General features: G+C 38.4%; 1 protein-coding gene across 1 annotated transcript in view; it reads left to right on the top strand.

Moving 5' to 3' along the window:
- CDC5L (cell division cycle 5 like) overlaps positions 1–14815 on the top strand; it is a 42944-nt gene that overhangs the window by 16937 nt on the left and 11192 nt on the right. Inside the window, exons 11-14 of the mRNA XM_075598558.1 lie at positions 750–914; positions 1682–1762; positions 2237–2476; positions 4130–4327. Coding sequence (XP_075454673.1) covers positions 750–914; positions 1682–1762; positions 2237–2476; positions 4130–4327 — 684 coding nt within the window. The remainder of the gene's footprint in view (positions 1–749; positions 915–1681; positions 1763–2236; positions 2477–4129; positions 4328–14815) is intronic.

The raw sequence follows: 14815 nt of genomic DNA, 5'->3' as shown, positions 1-14815 counted from the left end.
AGATTGTTTTGTAATTTTAATTTTCTTAAGTCCTTGTGTGCCTGCTCGCTATTTTGTCATATCTATATCGATTGATAACTATAATTTGCTACAACAGTGAACCATATGTATTGCCAAGCTGCATGGTCAAAGCAGCATTTATTTTTGCCAATTGAGGAACATTTACATGTTGCTTGCACGATTCCCAGGTTTGCTGGATGTTACTGTTATTACTCTTGTGGTGACTTTGTTCATTAGCTAACTTGATATGTTTTCAGTGCAATTGTAAAATATGAAAGCATTTGCTGAATTTTATGAAGGATGTTTTTGATGGATAGAACATTTTTGCATTGCCTATATGTATGTTGCAAATTATATAGGTTTGTTGTCTTGATCACAAAATGGCACTAGCTATATTGCTGCCCATTCAAATGACTAATGTTACTGTGCATGTACTGAATCATAAATGGTCCACACAGGTAGTAAACATTTCTAACTGATCTTTTAGATTATGAAAGCCATAATAAATGTGTTTTTCTTTCATTTTTATTTTTCTATTTTACGTCTTTAGTATCTGCAGTATGTTGCGAAGACCCAATTTCTCCTTCAGCACTGAAATGAATATTAACTGCTGCTAGCAATGTCTATATAAGCCTTTAAGTAGACCAAACGAGGGAACAACTAATGAAGTGTTCTTTGACACCAAGAAAATGAGTGGTTGTTAAACAAATCTCTTGATTTTAAAATTTTACATTTGTGTATTCACATAGGAAAAAGAGTCTCGTGAACAATTACGTCTTGGATTGATGGCTCTTCCGTCTCCAAAAAATGACTTTGAGATTGTCTTGCCAGAAAACGCAGAGCGAGAACTTGAGGAACGAGACCAAGATGATAACTTTGTGGAAGATGCTGCTGATCTGGAATCCCGCAAGCAGGTGGGAAAATACATTTGTTAATAATTTTAATGCAGAATATTTACATTTTTATTTTTCTATATGGATACATGTGTGGAGCAGAGGGTTTTGGATACCCTACAACTTTGACTATAATCATGCCCTCTAAAGGCTTGTAAATATCTGTAAATTATTTGTGTTTACCAAAGCTCATTTAAACAGCGGGAAAAGAAGGATCTCTTGACACACACAGGTCAGGTATGTTCTCCTGATTATTGCTTTCACGTCAATGAGGGATTATTTACGTAGCATTTATAGATTTCTGGGTAGGTGTAATTATTATAATAAAATAAGATTGCATATCTTAGACTTTTGGAAGTGGGTAATTATGCCTAATAATGGTGCTATACATATTTATTTTAATGAGCGCTCGACAGGTGGAAAATGCAGCTTTAAGATTCAACATTTTCTGTTGGTGTTTAGTATATTGTGGGTACTAAAACAATTATCTGGTCTTAAACTCTGTATAGTTAACATCTTTACAGTTGCCTACCTAATCATTAAAAATAATTATAGGCATCTGGGGACATTGATAAATGTTTTTCCTACTACTTTTCTTTATTTAAGGCGGAATTGCTTATTGTACTTTTGGTTTAAGATATTTGCTTATGCATCTGACACTTTTTTTTTTTATTCTGGAAAAGTACTACTGTGTGCTAGTAAAAAGATTTACTTGGTGGTAAACATTCAGATAAAAATGTAACTTATTTTGGGACATATGACTAACACTTATTTATATGTATCCTTAGGCAATGCGAGATGCACAACGAGCAAGGGAGCTTAAACAGAGGCACAAAGCGGTGCAGAAGAACTTGCCACGACCGTCAGAAGTACGCAGTACCAATTTATAATCCTCTGTGCTGATCTGCAAGAAACCCCTTCCGTTTTTTGCATGCTAAATCATTTTTAGACCCAGTGTCGTCTGAGGTTAAGACCTGATTCCACTGATCTAAATTAGTGGATATGTAGATAGTCATATATTTTTAAATTATTTTAGCATATGCAAAATATCGTTGAAAAGCATACTTCTATAAATGTTTCTTTTGACACAACTGAGGGATATTATTCTCTCCCCCCCCCTCCCCTTATAGTTCCATCATCTGTTACTGATTCCCCTTTTTCAACATATTCCCCAGAGCACCACGGGAGACATTCACCAATCTCCGATACGTGTTCTTGCACCACGGTCAAGCTGGCTGTCATTGCGATAACCCGTGTAGGAGGTTGGTGAATCCCATAGAAATGTTGTCAGGTTTTTTTTACGGTGACTTCATTTGAAATAATTTTTACCAATTCTATTTTAGGTTAATGAAACAATTTTAAGGCCTGTAAATGTCGAGCCTCCACTCTCAGATTTGCAAAAAAGCGAAGAAATGATCAAAAAGGAGATGATCACAATGCTCCATTATGACTCTATTCATTATCCTTATGGTGATAATGCAGGGGTAAAGAAGACAAAGGGTTCTGGGTCAAGCAATGCAGAACATGTAGCATTTTTGGAGCTGAGTCCATATGATAAATTGTCCAAAGAAGACCTAATAAATGTAAGTATAGCACCTAATTGGAGAATGAACAGAAAAAATATTTCGCTTCATGGTAAAGATCAGCATAAAATTATGTACACTTTCTATGTAAGATCTTGGACTTCTCGTTTACAGTGATAGTTGTAAATTGGTAGCAGTTTACAATTGGACATACAAGTAATGTACAACCTGTCAATAAATTGGTTATTTCCTGATCATTTTACCTGGCCACAATTGTAACCCCACCCTACAATGCATTGTGGTGCAAAAACTGAATGCATCTACAAGACTAAAATGCTTAGAGCTGGGGACACCCCTATGCCAATGAGAATATGAACTACCTTTGAAATCTTTTTCATTGTGTAGGTTTTACATTATTTAAAGACATTTTGAGCACTTTGTAGAATTAATCAATATTGCAGTACACTCATCTGATTTCCATTTAGACAGGTGAATTGGAAATGCTTGAAATGTTGAAGCTTATAATTTCATACGTTCCATACAAAATGAGGAACCTATCATTGCCACTGTCACTTTTGTCATGTTGCCAACATGACATACAGAATGATCCTTATTCCAATGGGGAATAAGGGGCCTAGATAGCAGCACCTGAGGTGCCACAAAACTATCGGTAAAATTTTAGCCCAGCAATAAATATAATACAAATCACACAGCCACGTAATGAAAAAAAAAAAAAAAACACACAGCCACGTAATGCAAAAAAAAAAAAAACATTCAACACCATGTTTAAAAATCAGTGTTCGTAAGAATCAGAACTCATCAAACAGACAAATTAGATGGATTAAAAAAATGAATAACATGTCAACTATATAGTTCTTTTTTTTAAATTTTTTTATTGGTACTAATTAATGGAATATTTCTCGATCCTAATTTTGTGAACTCATAACCTTTACTGCATAATGTTCTACAGCTGGACTATTTTTCTTTCTTGGTACAGCTCTTGAAGACTCCTTACACGCCATTGACTTGAATGGGCTATAAGAAGTCTTCCAGTGTTGGAAGCTGATTTATGACAGAAGACTGCTTAGGAAAACATGGCCAATAAGTCTATCCATAAACAATGTGTGGAGGAGAAACATAGTACTGTATACACCCATACATATCTAAACTTTACTCAACAAGCTTCCCATGCACCGATACTATGATGTTAAATTTCTTGTTCTACTACAAAGTGTGCAGTCGAGTAATTTATCTCTGAGGCATTAGGGACATTTAGCCTGCACAAATAAAACGGCAATACTACATCCCCCTCCTTTTATTTTCTTATTTTACTATGTAAAACATGTGACAATGTATAATTGTTCATTCTTACCTAAACTGGCAATCATTTGATGCTCCTGTTGTAAATCTGTAAAAATCCTGAGGTTTGCCTACCATAATGGTTCCTTTCAGTTTCAATCAATTCTTCAGTCAGGGTAACTCAGCAGCTACAATGTATCCTGATATTACTAAGGTAACATCTATTGTTACAATTCACAGCTCAAACTGCTGGGAACATTGGCAACAAATGATCGCAAACTGGAAGGTGTTGCAAAGATGTTGCACAGCTTTGGCAGTAGGGTAAAACCTATCTAATGCTACTGAACTGCTTGTACAGTTCATAATCCCCCACCCCTCCCACCAATGTCTGACTTCTGTTTCAATGTGCAACAGGCTGAAGAACTCCTTCAACAAGAGATGGAAGTGGTAAAGCAAGGTATGGGGCACGGTGACCTCTCAATTGATGCATACAACCAGGTGTGGGAGGAGTGTTACAGTCAGGTGTTATACCTTCCTGGGCAGGGCCGTTACACACGAGCTAACCTGGCAAGCAAAAAAGACAGGATTGAATCACTTGAGAAGAGACTAGAGGTAGGTCTGCCTTTAATCATTGTATATATTAAGTACATTTCTACCTTTCAGTAATTACTTGAAAGCGGTATTATTTTTCGTTATCTTAAAGGTATGTAACTTTATCTTGAGGAATTTTCATTTAAATGGACTTTTACATCTCACACCTCACTCCGGCATGGTCTGGTGTAGAGTGGTTCTATAAAAGCATAGAAATACAATTTTGGATTATTTAATATGCAGCAAAAGAGCTTTGTACATCTTCTGCCTATCACAATCTATCATAACCTTACAGACTATATATCCTTCAAGCACAATAAACCCACCCTAAAGACAAATTTTGATTATTTGTATCTCCCCACTGATCACTAACCTACCTTCACCACATTAATGGTTTTAGCTGTTGATCTGAGGTATTGCTACACACTGAGTTTCCGTCTTTTACTCTGCCCTCTTTGTGCTCCAGTTCCTATTGAACCATGCCATGCCTGCATCCTTCAGTCCTTTGGCATTTTTAAAACTGTTTACCAGGTCTGTCGTGGCAGGCCAGCATACTGAAAAACCACCTCTTTCCACTGCCTTTCTAAATCTTACCCTCCTGCTTACTCTCGCTGCCAAAGAGGAGACGGATAAAAGTAGTGTCCAATATGCAATCTAGGATATGGAGGAACAGAATTAAGGGTTCTCTCAACCTGACCCCATCCCCAGCAATTTCACACTGAGTAGGGAAGAACACTATTTCAGATTTCTCTATCTGTTTTATCAGAGCTGTCTTATGTAATGCCAGATCTATTTGGAATAAAACTGCTATTATAGATGACCCTATTGCATTATCACATCTAGCATGCATCACTGAGACCTGGCTAGATGAAAGCACCGCCCCCATTTTAGAAGTTTCTGTTCCAACCAATTATTCTGTTTATCCACTTCTCAAGACAGGACCCGTAGGGTTTGTGATGTGGCAATTCGTTTTAAAACCACTTTGAAGCATAGACCCCTCTGTGGAATTAACTCTCATCAATGCTACAGTTGTGGGGATCGGATGTAATCTACTGTCCTTCTATAGATCATAAGATATTTTTTGAAGAAAATTGCATGCCTAGTCCTGGCGCCCACCAGATGACATAACGTGGGGGATTTCAATGCCTTGTCCATGTTAACGCACACCTGCTCGTCAACACTTCCTTTGCACGATGAGTCCTCTGGGCCACACACAAGTTGTTTCCTGTCCCATAAAAGTGGACACGCACTTGATAACTGGGATAACATAACGATAGACGCTGTTTGGTCAGATCACTACTCCCGGTGGTACTCAAACATAGGCCTTCCCCCATGGAGAGGACCAATGGTATCATTCATTAAAGGGGTCTGACTCCACGACACATGATGGCAAGCCCGGATCTGACGTTATTGGTGCCTGTGCTTTTGTCCGTTACTATGATAGAGATGTGACGGCTGCAATGGGTACTATCGCCCCTGTTCATATACGACCTCTCACCTTATACCACCACAGTACTTTTTTAATTTGAAGTAGGAGTTACAGGGTGGAGTGGCGATGGCGGAGCACTTGCATGGACTTTATTTTGACTTTGCGGTCTTAGTGTCCGGGTACCAGCCAGGTAATTGTGTGTTCTCTGATTTAATGATCCAGATTTTCGCATCTGGATGTGGAAGAGATTGTGCAATCCACTACCTCTAATTTGCAGTCCACTACCTCTAATTTGAATCCAGGCCCAACATGCCTTTATTATAACCTATGTTTATGTAATCAGTCCAGTATTTGCCAAAATAGCCCAGTGCTTTTTGCAGATAGGGATGTTTCCAGAACCACTGAAGGAAGCAGTAGTCAGACCTCCTGATACTGACTGACTGGCTTACTGCAGGCTTGTCTCAATCTTTCCTATTATTGAGAAAGTGGTTACAAGCCATCTGGAACCCTATTTTGTAGCTTATTTTACCCATTCCAAACAGGATTCAGGAGAAGACATACAGTAACACAAAGTGCTCCGGTTTTTGTGCTTACTGATTATACTGTGGTGAGAGAGAGGTGATAGCTCGATATTCCCCCTTGACCTATACAGCACTGAATACCATGGGATTTTAATGGAGTGCCTGAAGGATTTCTGTGGACTGGGTGGCACTAGAGTTGGGCGATAACAAAAAAAAAGTCCCACGATAATGATATCCATACATTTATTGCCATAACGATCTATGTTGCGATAAATTTGTTAAAATATGTCTGGAAATCTTCTAGTTAATCTAAATAAAATGTGTTCACAAAATGAATAAATTTTCTTTAGATTTACTAGAACAAAAGGACTTTCTTCATTTACAAACCCTTGTCATGTTTACACTTCAATTTTTCTTACCTACACTGCTCCCATCATTCACGCCTCATACCATCACTCTCACCCATGGGTACTCCCATTTAAAAACCCATTTTGTTTATAAAACGTTAAAGATATTTTTTTCAACAATTAAGAATTGTCAAAATCTTAATTTTTTTTTCATAAACGGTGATGGGATGAAGTGGATGTTAAGGGGATGGAAACAGTGTAGGTGACGGTGAAGTGCAGACACATGGAAGGGGGGGTTGAGTCATGGAGAGGAAGGGGCTAAGGGTAATGGGGGTGGGGGGAGTGCAAGAGTTTACGTTCCCAGGAAGGGATAGACAAGGGAATGTTTTTAAGGGTCCCATGGGGGCATAGGGGGAGTTGTTAATAGTAATACCGTGATAATAGGTAATCTCCAATATCGGCACACAGTGAGATTATATTATCACAGTATTATTGATTACTAGTATATTGCCCAACCATAGGTGGCCCAGTTCACAGCTGGTTAAAATCTCTTCTTGGCAAGTCAAGGTGTCATTCTTCTGCCCTAGTGCTTGTGATGTAGAGTGCTTCAGTGCTTGATCTTCCCTGCCATATAATTTGCTATGTATATGCTACTGGTGTGATATCCTCAGACATGACCTGGGTTATCACTTCTAAATACTTATCCTTTGAACTGTGTACCAAGGATCCATTATCAGTCCTCAATGGATGTCTAGCTGAGCTCCTAGAGTGGATGAGTGCAAGTTGGTTGCGGTTGAATCCTGATAAGACAGGTGCGTGCAGTGGCAGCTCAGTCGAACAACAAAACAGCCTGTGTCAACCAACCTGCCCTAAACTCTTGACCGTGCACAGAGTTTTAGTGATGCCCTCGATTGTAGCTTTGCACTTGAATATAAGGTATTCGCCATGAACACCTGGGGAACATAGAATAAAGGACTTGATTCCCCCAGAGGACCTTTCCACCCTGGTTTATGCATTTTATTTTCTGTATCCAAAAGACGTCTTGTGTATTTTTCTTGCGTCACACTGACAGCTGATTGATTGAAAATGTATTCATCCAGCAGGACATAAGATACAGGGTGTAACAGTGGCATCTCACACCTCTTTAATGGTGCAATCCGTAAGCTTTTTTCCCCCGGAACATTTGGTTATTTTTCCTCCTCCGAATCTCGCATATTAAAACCCTGCTGTTTCTGCAGTGAAAGATTGTGAGTGTCATGGTGACTACAGCTCCTGTGTTGTAGCCACAACTGCATGGGGCACTCTGGGTTATATAAATTCAGACTCTGCCCAATGAGTTTCATTGGAGATCAAATATGAATTATTGTACTACCATTTTACCAGCAGATGGGAGTAATGTTCTACCCAATTCATATAGTCAAATTCATGCTTATGGTATCTTATTTCTGTTTTTTCACACTGCATTTTGTCTGCCAAACTTTTTTGTGATAAATGTGACAACATATGTTCCACAATCGTTAAATTGACTGATAAACGACAAAAGCCTTGGTTTTCTGAAGGGAAAAAAAAATATTTTGTCAAGCTCTGATCGGCAATTGGCAATTGCTCCAATAATGGCAGCATTATACTGTAGTTGCAGTTTTAACTTTGTAAGCAAAAGCATTATTTTGTCCATTCTTGTATTAACCGCATCATACTTTGATTTAAAGTATCTCTTTGGGATAAACTGAAGTCACTCCCTTGTTCATTTTGAGTTGAATTATCGAGGCCCTGTGAGTGTTCTTTAGGAATATTACTCATATGAACTGTGTACTTGTAATTCTAGATTATTTGCATATAGGTAATGGAGTTCATTGCGTTTATACAATTCTATAATGTGAAGCATTGAAAACACCGGCTGGAATGATCAATTACCAATGGATACCATTGTATCGTTCTTGTAGATCAGTTGGCAAAATACCTCGTTCTCTGGTTTTCATCATCGTTCTTTGGGCAAGCATCTGTTTTATTCTTCCTGCCCTCCTCCGTTCATTTCAGGTCTTTCTAAAACTGAATGGTATTGATTGACAGCAAATGGCCACATATTTCTGCTAGCACAAAACATTGAAGAAGCTGGCACTGAGAATGATTAGTAATTTGGCTGCATGCAGATTTAGAGCTGGCAAGTTTACATATTTGCACAGTAAATTGCTCTGTGCCCACAATCATGTCATAGATGATTACCAGTAATTCTGGAGAGTGGTGTGTTTTCTTCTTTCCTCTGATCTAGGAGCAAGACCGTGAGCCCACATTTTTCAATTACAAAAAAATGCCATGGCTGTGTTTTTGTAACGTTCTGTGGAATTTCTCTTAAAAATTTTTTATTTATTTTTTGGTAAGGCTTCATTAAACATGGCTATCAGAACAAAGTATTACTAAATATAAAAATAATTGCATGAATTACTTCTGTGGGGTACTATTGAGCACTAGCCGTTTGAGTGAAATTATTACATAATACAAAATATCTAATGGGGGCTACTTAAATCGTTAACAGGCATACTTTACTATAGATTGATAAATAAAATTATTACAGTGTTCAAGTGCTTACAGTGTTTTTTTTATGGATAAAGGGAACTTACAGGGACCCCTGCTTTTTAACTTGTTTATTAATTACCTGGAGGTTTACATTGAGAGCAATGTCTCCATCTTTGCTGATGATACTAAATTGTATAAGGTAGTAGAATCAGAGCAGGATGTAATTTCTCTCTAGAAGGACTTGGGGAGACTGGAAACTTGGGCAGGTAAATGGCAGATGAGGTTTAATACAGATAAATGTAAGGTTATGCATTTGGGAAGCAAGAATAAACAGACGATTTACAAATTCAATGGGGATAAATTGGGGGAATCCTTGATGGAGAAGGATTTAGGAGTTCTTGTAGACAGCAGGCTTAGCAATAGTGCCCAGTCATGTAGTAGCTGCAAAGGCAAACAAGATCTTATCTTGCATTAAACGGAATGGAAGGGAAGTAAACATAGTTATGCCCCTTTATAATGCATTGGTATGACCACACCTTGAATATGGAGTACAATTTTGGGCACCACTCCTTAGAAAAGACATTATGGAATCAGAGAGAGTGCAGAGAAGAGCCACCAAATTAATAAAGGGGATGGACAATCTAACTTATAAGGAGAGGCCTGCTGAATTAGATGCTTCTTTTCTAATGTTAATAAATCTAAGAGGGGATATGATAACTATATATACAGGCAGTCCTCGTTTTACAACGCTTCGCTTTACAACGAATGGCTTATCCAACGCTATGCAATGCATATCTATATTCATTTTTACAACGCCAAAATGGCTTATCCAACGCTCTTACTACGCTTTGCAACGTTGTGTAAGTGTGTATATATATATATATATACACATTCACATAAACATTGTTGCAAAGCGTCGTAAGAGCGTATATATAATATTATACTATATAATATATTATACTATCTAATATATTATTTATTTTGTTATATTATATATATAATACAGTATATACACTTTATAATTTATGTGTGTGCTGCATATCTTATTGCCTGGATAAAATATTTGGTGTATTTTAGTGTTAAAAATGCCTTCAGGAACGGAACCTTTCATTTAAACAGTGTTCCTATGGGAAAACGTGTTTCGCTTTACAACGTTTCGCTTTACAACGCCATTTTGAGTAACGCCTTGTGTCGGATAACCGAGGACTGCCTGTAAATATATTCGGGGACAGTACAAGGAGCTTTCTAAAGAACTATTTATCCCAAGGATAGTACAAAAAATTTAGAGTCATCCCTTTGGAGGAAAGGAGATTTCACCAGCAACAAAGGAAAGGTTTCTTTACAGTAAAGGCAGTTAAAATGTGGAATTCATTACCCATGGAGACTGATGGCAGATACAATAGATTTGTTCAAAAGAAGGTTGGACATCGTTTTTTAGAAAGGAAAGGTATACAGGGATATACTAAATAAGTAAACATGGAAAGGATGGTAATCCAGTGAACAATCCGATTTGCCAATTCTTGGAGTCAGGAAGGAATTTAGTTTTCCCCTTATGAGATATCATTGGATGACATGACTGGTGTTTTTGTTTGCCTTCCTCTGGACCAATAAGTAAGTATAGATATAGGAGAAAGTATCTGTTGACTAAATTTAGCATAGGTTGAACTTGATGGACGCGTGTCTTTGTTTTTTTTTTCAACCTCATCTACTATGTAACTACTATGCAACTGTAACTATGTACGTTGATGTAGTCTTTCTACCAATAACTTTGGTTTAGGAGAGGACCAGATCAGTGTTTCTCAACCTCTTCCTTTAAAATTTCACTTTAGGCTACTGTCCAGCAGTCTGTGCAATTTTTAAAAATGTATTAGAAGACTTGGGGCTTTTTTTAAGATACTGTGTGACCGTGGGAGCCGGTAAGGCTTCCCAACAAAGGTTCCAGGCCAGCCTGCTGCAACTCTTGTCGCCAGCCCAGACTTCCTTTGCGTTGTATGGGCAGCTCTGTTTCGCCTTGGCTTTAGATTCGTCATTCAATTACGTAAATGGTACCAAAGAACATCACACTGAATACTTGCTGAAATTCAGATTAAAATATATACAAAAATAATTACATCACCAATCAAAATGCCTGAAAAAATAGTGAGCAAAAACTGCAGGAACTCTGCTGCGACCCTCTGTTGCCAGCCTGGCCACATCCACTTTCTGTTGCCTTTATTTTGCTGCTTTGTAGATATATGATTTAGCTGCCCAGTTTCCTGCCAGCCCTCTGTTCCAAAATGTTGGCGCTATTATTGTCGGTTGATAGGATTCTAAATTAAGCCAGGCTCCCACTTCCTTTTTCAACCAATGTGGCTGGATGAGTGTTTAATGCTTTGTTTACCCTGATTGTTTTAAACCCCTTTGCTTAACCGGATTTGCCCTGAGTTCCCTAGTTGTCTGGTTGTTTAAAGCCCTTGGCTTGTCGATTGGCTGATTCACAAACCTGAGGTGGCGGACTGGAGTCTGGACATACCTCAAACTCTGACTTGAACTCCATAGCTCACACACTGACTGGATAGTTTGTCATCCAGAACACCCAATTGACTGATTCAACAAACTGTCATTTACAAAACAAGACCCCGTTTTCTGTAGTCTTGTCTGGGGATGCAAGCTTGGCGCCTCTTGCAAGCTATAATGACTGAACTTTGAATCCTTGAACCTGGCAAATCTGCTTCCTTCCCTCCTTCCAAGGACTAACCTATTCACTATCCCAACTGACTGACCACAGCCTAGGGTTCACTCTAGAGTTAAGCGATAACAAAAAAAACTCCCACAATAATTTTCAATTTCTAATTTATTGCGATAATGATATCACGATAAATATTTGTTAAAATAAGTCCGAATATTTTCCTTGTAAATCTTTAAAAAAAAAAAAAAAAAGTTCATAAAAAGCTGTGTATAAACAATTATAGACAGCACTCTAAATAATGAATAAAAAATCATGACGTACAGGGTGCAAACGGAACAAAGTGGGCCCAAACAACCCCACTGAAGATCATATAATATTTTATAAAACGGAATTTTAAAAGAAGTTCTCTGGGAAATTGTGGCTTCATGGTGGTGAGGGCACAAAGATACCACTGCATGCCTGAGACAGGCACTGAAATGTAAGTGCATATCTCACCAGTTACAACCTTAGCACTGTGTTGTGAACTTGCTTCACTATTGTGCTCTCTTTTTTCTTCCTACGTGTTTGTATGTTTTGTCAATTGGATGTAGCATTGGGCACCCCTGTCTTTTGTTGTATACATTTACAACTGGAAATGTGTGTATTAATGAAAGGTGTTTTTAAATGGTGTGAGTATCTAGGGATGAGTGATGTGATGAGGCGGTGGATGAGTGAGGTTGATGGAAGTATTGAAGGTGAAACAAGGTAAATTGTAGATATGGAATTTCTCTAATGTCCTGCTGTCTCTTGTAGTGAAAGGGGTTAAGAGGTAAGAGGCGTGGAGGCGTTGGACAGAGGTGAGGAATTTGGGGAGGGGGGCAGTTGAGTTTAAGGGGGGGTAAGTGTCCCATGTTGAAGGGGGTTAAGTTTAAAGGGGGGAAGGAATAGAGAGTAGGGGAAAGAAAGGGAGGTTAAGGGTCCCAGTAGGGAGGGTAACATGGGGGGTGGGTTAAGGATCCCAGGGTAGAGGGAAGGTTGGGGTTGAGTCCTGGGAGGGAAGGTTAGGAATCCCAGAGGCACGGAGGGTGAGGAAGGGGTGTGTTAAGAGTTCCAGTGAGTTGAAGCAGTTGAGTCCTGAGAGGAAGAGATTCAGAGCTTAGTGAGGTGCAATTGGGACTTTTCATGCTAAATGCCTTCTCTCACACGGAGCTGCCATATGCTGCTCCCTCCCTGTAGTGTGAACCGCAGCCAGAAGTGAGTATCTTGAGTCACTGTGAAACAGATGACGATGGGTGGGGAGGGCCCTAAAAACCCTTGTTCAATGGCACTTTTGCTGATTGTGAGTTAGTGCCTGGGAAAATGCTAACCACTGAAGTTTAATTTGAATATGAAAACAACAATATTGTTGTTTTTAGCTATGATCCTGTCACCAGTATTCATTCACCTGACATATCAATCCCATATAATTTTGACTGATTAGAGTCCAACGAGCAGCTATCCCTGAAGATGATGCCAACCATTTTGTATCATGACATATCAAAGCATTTGGAAAACAACTTTTTTTTTTTTTGTGTAATTAAATTGTTTGGCACTAAGTTCTAATAAAATATAATTTTGTGGAAAGATTGTAGCTGTACAGTCTAAATAAAAATACTCTCTTTAATTTGTATAAAAATGTTTTTATTTAATCATTAAAGAAGAGACTTAATCTGGATAGATAACACAGACCGAAGGCTCAGACAATACTGAAGGTGCAGCTCTCTCATTCATTGTATTTTGAGTTTTTTTCCTTAGGAATAGTCTATTGGGAAGAGCTAAATAAATCATTAACTGACAACCTGTTTATGATCTTGAGACATTTCATATTTCCAAACTGTTCATGATTTCCAGTTAAATTGACCTTTAAAACCCTCTTCTGTTTGTCATAAAATTAAAGATGTGATGGTGCTTAGAATAAGATTAATATTAATGACAATTAGTAACAGTTTAAAAAAACAAAAACATGAGAATCTAATCGCAGATATTATATGAAATGTCCAAGACAAAAACCATTCAATCTCATATAAATCCAATGCCGTGACTTCTCTGCAGCCTCTCAAAGGATGAACCACATCCAGAATGAATCTAACAGAAAGAGAAGAGAGGCGCGTGCCACATAGTGTAATTCTGTGCGAAATTTATTCTCGCCAGTGATGATTTTAAATAAAGCACACAAGTGTAGCTAGGATTTAAAGAATGTAGAGTTAGTCTGTTTCATATGAGATGATACTCATCTGCGTTATATCAATATATCAGTGTTAGACATGCATAACCATACATATTGGCAATATGATTATTAAAAAATGCCACCACATATGACATGAGTAAGACAGGACTGGAAGGTGTGGACTAAAATAAGTTTAACTTGTGGGACCAGATCTTAAATGAAACCCTCTGAGATATACACCGAAGGAGGGAAAGGGAAAGAGAGATGAAGGAATGAGGATTGAGGGGGGGGGGGGGGAGATGAGGGAAAGGGAGATTATGGGGGGGGAAGAGGGGGGCTGAAAAAGGGATAGGAAATAAAGGAAGGTAAAAAAAGGAAATAATGAGGTTGCAGAGCTTTGAAACTCACAGGATGAGACCAGTGGCATGAATGAATCTATACCAGAGGGGCCAGGGTACCTATCATATAAATCCAATAGGACTCCCTTTTGCACAGGATTTTGAACCTGTCTCCACCCAATATAGAGAGGGGACGCGCTCAATTCCCATGACTGTCAGGAGTCCTGGATCTTTATTATGATAGAGTGAAATGTCTTGATACGCTGTGTGCAGTTATACCCCTTGCCACATTTCTCCTGTGTTCTAGATACCTTACATTGAGAGAACGACTGGTTCTCCCAATGTATTGCATCCCACAGGGACAACTAAACATATATACAACATACGGAGTTTGGCATTCAATATGCCCTTTAACCCCATAGTTGCTCCCATTAGAATGTGATGAAAATGTATGTTCCAAACACATCTGTCTGCACATTATACATCTTCACCTCATGCACCTGAAGC

This window comes from Ascaphus truei, chromosome 4 (genome assembly GCF_040206685.1).
Source record: "Ascaphus truei isolate aAscTru1 chromosome 4, aAscTru1.hap1, whole genome shotgun sequence".
Lineage (NCBI taxonomy): Eukaryota > Metazoa > Chordata > Amphibia > Anura > Ascaphidae > Ascaphus > Ascaphus truei.
This window is presented reverse-complemented; position numbering and strand designations above follow the sequence as displayed.